The 2,078-nt window shown below is 44.1% G+C and overlaps 1 protein-coding gene across 1 annotated transcript in view; it reads left to right on the plus strand.

The window, feature by feature from the left end:
• Positions 1–611, plus strand: part of gmip (GEM interacting protein) — a 14,379-nt gene extending 13,768 nt beyond the window's left edge. Inside the window, exon 22 of the mRNA XM_020610226.1 lies at positions 19–611. Within this exon, the coding sequence (XP_020465882.1) occupies positions 19–611 (593 nt within the window). The remainder of the gene's footprint in view (positions 1–18) is intronic.
• Positions 612–2,078: the final 1,467 nt, after the last annotated feature.

Consider the following 2,078-nt stretch of genomic DNA (forward strand, 5'->3'; position numbering starts at 1 on the left):
CATTGACTGATCCTCCAGGCGAGCCACTGGGAGAACCAGACTCTGATTTGGGGACCAAGCCACACTATCGCTTCACCAGACAGCCTGTGAAGTATTATCGGCATCACAACCCAGGAAATCATCTCTCAGGTCCAGGTCATTCAGCTATAGAGCCCGCAGCTCCCGTGAGGGGCCACCCAGGGAGTGCTGACAGCAGCCGCAGCTCCTCTCCAGAACCAGGGACACAGACACTTCCCCAAAACTTAGATTGCCACTGTAAGAACACTTGCCAGCCTCACCAGTCCACCACTGCCACTGAGAGTAAAGCAGGTGTCCCACTAAACCCCCGTGAGATTGTGCAGTACATGTTGGGACTGGACTCAACAGTCACTGCACCTGAAGCTGGGACAGCATCTGGTACAACACCAAATTCCTCTCGGGAGGAGGCAGCTGGGTGTCAAGCTGACATAAATCTGACCAATAACAGACAGAGTGCTGGACAGAGCTGGGCTCTGAGTCAGTCAAAGACACTTCCTGTTGAACACAAACTGCCCTCTCCAACCCAGAAGGTCCTGTCTGGTCTGAAGCTGAGACGCAGCCACTCAGGGAAGGATGAGCAGCTCTTTGTCTGAGGAAATACAGAAATGTTTACTGGAATACATTCACACACACACTGGAGATCCTTAAAATCATGGTTATTGTATGTAATAATTGCTCATTCATCAGCATTTATGCAGTTGTTAAGAATAAAATGTGTCCATATTTTACACACAAATATCTAAACCTCTAGCACAAAACAAAAACTATGCTGATGACAGTTCAGTTACCAAAAGGTTCAGTGTTTCAAACTCACAGCTGAGCTTCGCTTTAAGGAAACACAGATGGAAGGTTGAAGCATGCTGTTTGCTAAAGCCTTATTACCACTAATACTCTTTAAGATTTTGATCTGTTGACCAGCCTGATGCCTATGAGGACAGGAGGAGTACATGTATTAATCTGTTTTAATATTTCTTATGCATTTGAGTGTAGTAAGCAGTTGGTGAGAGACTGTAGGTTAAAAGATGGAGCACATTGGTATAAAGTGCTTCCAGGTTTTGTCCCAGACAAACTATACTGAATATGAGGTAGGTAGGTAGAACTATTATTGATCCGACAGTGGGGAAATTCCATATGAGCTAAATATAAATGCTATCAAGTGTTGTATTATTAAGATAATTTTATCTTGTGGTTGTGCTTTTTTATGTTTTATAGGCTCCAGATGGAAAATTCTGTAGTGCCAGACAAAGATATGCCCTTATTGGTGTCAGTTATTTCAATAGATACGTTTTTCTTTTTTTTGTTTCCTGCAACGTTCCTGTTTTAACACAAGGTGGCGGTCTTCTCTCAGTGTGAGGGGAAGACATGCCAGACACGACACTAGAGGGCAATAAACCATTTATTTCTAATTAGAAGCACAGTGTTATAGCGTTGCTTTTCAAACCACACCAGCCTTTTTCTATCAGCCTTTTAATGGCCGGATTTCTTTCGGCGTAACGATGGCATAAAGTGAACCAACGTTTTCTGATGTTTGGATGGAATTACGGTTCAGTATAACTGTGATCATCTTATTTTGCCTTTGTTCTTTTGATAATTTCGCCAGAGTCAAGCAGTTTAAGTATGTAAAAAGTATTAGGGCCATAGGAGATAGTTTTCCATGTGGAGGAGAATCCCTGGCTCATCGCAAGTCTTTTCTCATATCAGCCGCGTCCTTTAAAGTCTCCGTCTAACCTTGAACACAAATGCAAAAGACCATCTCCATCTGAGTTATCAATAGGCTGCATCGCCTCTCATCTTCCTTTATCATCTTCCGCACCTTCTCCCTCCCTCCCTGTCCGTCCATCTCCTCCCTCTGCGCCTTTTCACGCACAAAAGAAGTCAGAGCGCACACACGGCTGTAGGAGAAAGCTGGAGAGACAATAGACAATAGTTTGGGTCATCATGGTATTTGGATTTTTACCGTAAGCAACATGCGCTCCGGGCTGTGAGGTGCAGGTGAACAAGCTGTGAACGCGTCTCTTCATTCAGCGACCGAAAGTTTACCCACGATTTAATGTTGCCAA

The sequence above is a fragment of the Monopterus albus genome, unplaced genomic scaffold (genome assembly GCF_001952655.1).
Source record: "Monopterus albus unplaced genomic scaffold, M_albus_1.0 scaffold105.1, whole genome shotgun sequence".
Taxonomy (NCBI): domain Eukaryota; kingdom Metazoa; phylum Chordata; class Actinopteri; order Synbranchiformes; family Synbranchidae; genus Monopterus; species Monopterus albus.